The sequence below is a fragment of the Sinocyclocheilus grahami genome, unplaced genomic scaffold, assembly GCF_001515645.1.
Source record: "Sinocyclocheilus grahami isolate Dianchi unplaced genomic scaffold, SAMN03320097.WGS_v1.1 scaffold203.1, whole genome shotgun sequence".
Classification (NCBI taxonomy): Eukaryota; Metazoa; Chordata; class Actinopteri; order Cypriniformes; family Cyprinidae; genus Sinocyclocheilus; species Sinocyclocheilus grahami.
Window position 1 is genome coordinate 443,164 of NW_015505382.1, and position 1,939 is coordinate 445,102.

General features: G+C 38.7%; 1 protein-coding gene across 1 annotated transcript in view; it reads left to right on the forward strand.

The window, feature by feature from the left end:
* Positions 1-1,939, forward strand: part of LOC107595474 (AP-1 complex subunit beta-1-like) — an 11,200-nt gene that overhangs the window by 8,334 nt on the left and 927 nt on the right. Inside the window, exon 2 of the mRNA XM_016285883.1 lies at positions 1,644-1,685. Coding sequence (XP_016141369.1) covers positions 1,644-1,685 — 42 coding nt within the window. The remainder of the gene's footprint in view (positions 1-1,643; positions 1,686-1,939) is intronic.

Here is a 1,939-nt window from a genome sequence, read left to right on the forward strand (position 1 = left end):
ACAATTGGTGGCTGACTAAATACTTTTTTGCCCCACTGTATGAACGTACACATATCAAAGATAAAAGCATGACGAAAACATATTTGGTATATTTTGTTCTGGTTTAATAATTCCGCCACTGATTCCTGATGCTGAATGTATTGACATTTTGACCCAAGAAAATTCTCTAAATGGACATGAAATCCAACAAAAATCCAAGACTCAAAATGGACTGGAGTATACAAGATTTAGAATGGATTGTCAAACAAATTGGCAATTTTTACCCTTTCCACCCAATTGTTAAACCTGGTCGCAACTTGCAGCTTAACTCTGGCACAAAGCTTTGTATTCAGTTCAGTGAATATACTTCTGCTGACTAAATGAGTCATTCCAATAAAATGCCAATGTGTTCGTCATCCTTAACAAGGAGACAGTGTTCAGAGCTGAGGAATGTTAAACATTGAACAGTCTGCAGAGCCATCTGACTGCTCAAGGTCGTGAGCGTTTCAAAGAGACTAACACTGCGGACTCAGCACCTGAAGGGATGCATTTTTAAACTCATGGTCTCAACGGCTTCTTTAGCTCATATCAGAAAGTCTGTCTAATCTGAATCACATTATGACTCCGAAAGTGTCAAATGTTTTTTTTTTCTCCATTGAGATTTGGTTCAGAATATTTGCATTTGACAACCATCCATTTCTCCCGTACCCTAAACGTTGCTTGTTGCACTTCATGGCTCAACTTGTGATCTGTGTCCTGCTGAGTGTGAAGCCGCAAGGTTGTTTAATCTCGCTCATTTTCTCAGTGAGAAAATCAAGGTGACTGTGCAGCTGAAGGTCAGTAAGAGGAATGTGGACTAAGAGAAATAATTTACATTGCTTTAGCCATCATAAAATCAGAATTGACCCTGTTTACTTTCTAAATGCACATTTACAGTATTATTGTGCATGATGCATCAGTGAACTTTATTCCGAACAAAAAGAAATGCAAAAACATTATACTGAAATGTGTTTCCTTCATTGCTGATATCACCAAAACTCTTTTTTAACCTCTCCAACCGCCTGTTATATAAAACGTTTACACAGTCCAATTAATGTCAATGGATAAAATAGTCTTGCCTTGCTTATATAATATTTCTCTTATTTTTGTTTGTATGACTGTAAAATAGCTCTTATTGCAATGTTTCTCTCAGGTTATGGACATGGTTACATTTTTCTTTCATATTGTTCAGAATGTCTAGTAGATTTGTTTTTGTTGTTTTTTTTCTTTCAGTATTTCAGTGCAGTAACTTCACTCACAAATCAGTTTTTTCCGCAACTTCTGCTAACACACAAGCTGAACTGTTGCTTTCAGCCTATGAAAGGAACACAGGAGCGCTGCTCAACTCTTTCTTCCTGCAGGGACGCCTCTGTCATCAGCTTCACTCGTCTCAGTCTTGGTCAACAACTGAATTAATGGCTGCGGGTGTCTCAAAGATGACATTTTCAGGTTGATTTTAGCCATGGCAAAAACAAAGTTTGAAATAGCAGGCTTTAAAAGTTGTTTGTGACGTGATGTCTTTTGTAAACAGGAAAACTCTGTTATTAGTGGATCCTTGACGTGCCTCTCTGTCTCTCTCATGTTCTTTGTTGGCCTGGAAATGGGTCTTCTGTTCCCTGTTATAGCTCGGGGGAGACCTGGGAGGAGGTGTTGGGGGCAGTCCTGCAGTAAGTGAGCTCCTCTCTCTCCGCTCGTATCCGTCTGTCTGCACTCAGCATGTTGTGTGCTATTTATATGATTCTTAATCGCCTGTGTAGAGTAGGCACCTAGCTGTGTGTTCTGCTTTGTTTCTTTCTTTTGCATGCACAAAAATCCATCCTGCTTTGAGGTGATAAGTTCTTGATATGATGAACTTCTCTAAAGACTTCTGTTTAACATAACCTGCTTTGTCATTTGTCTTTAAAGTATTGGTGTTTTTTTT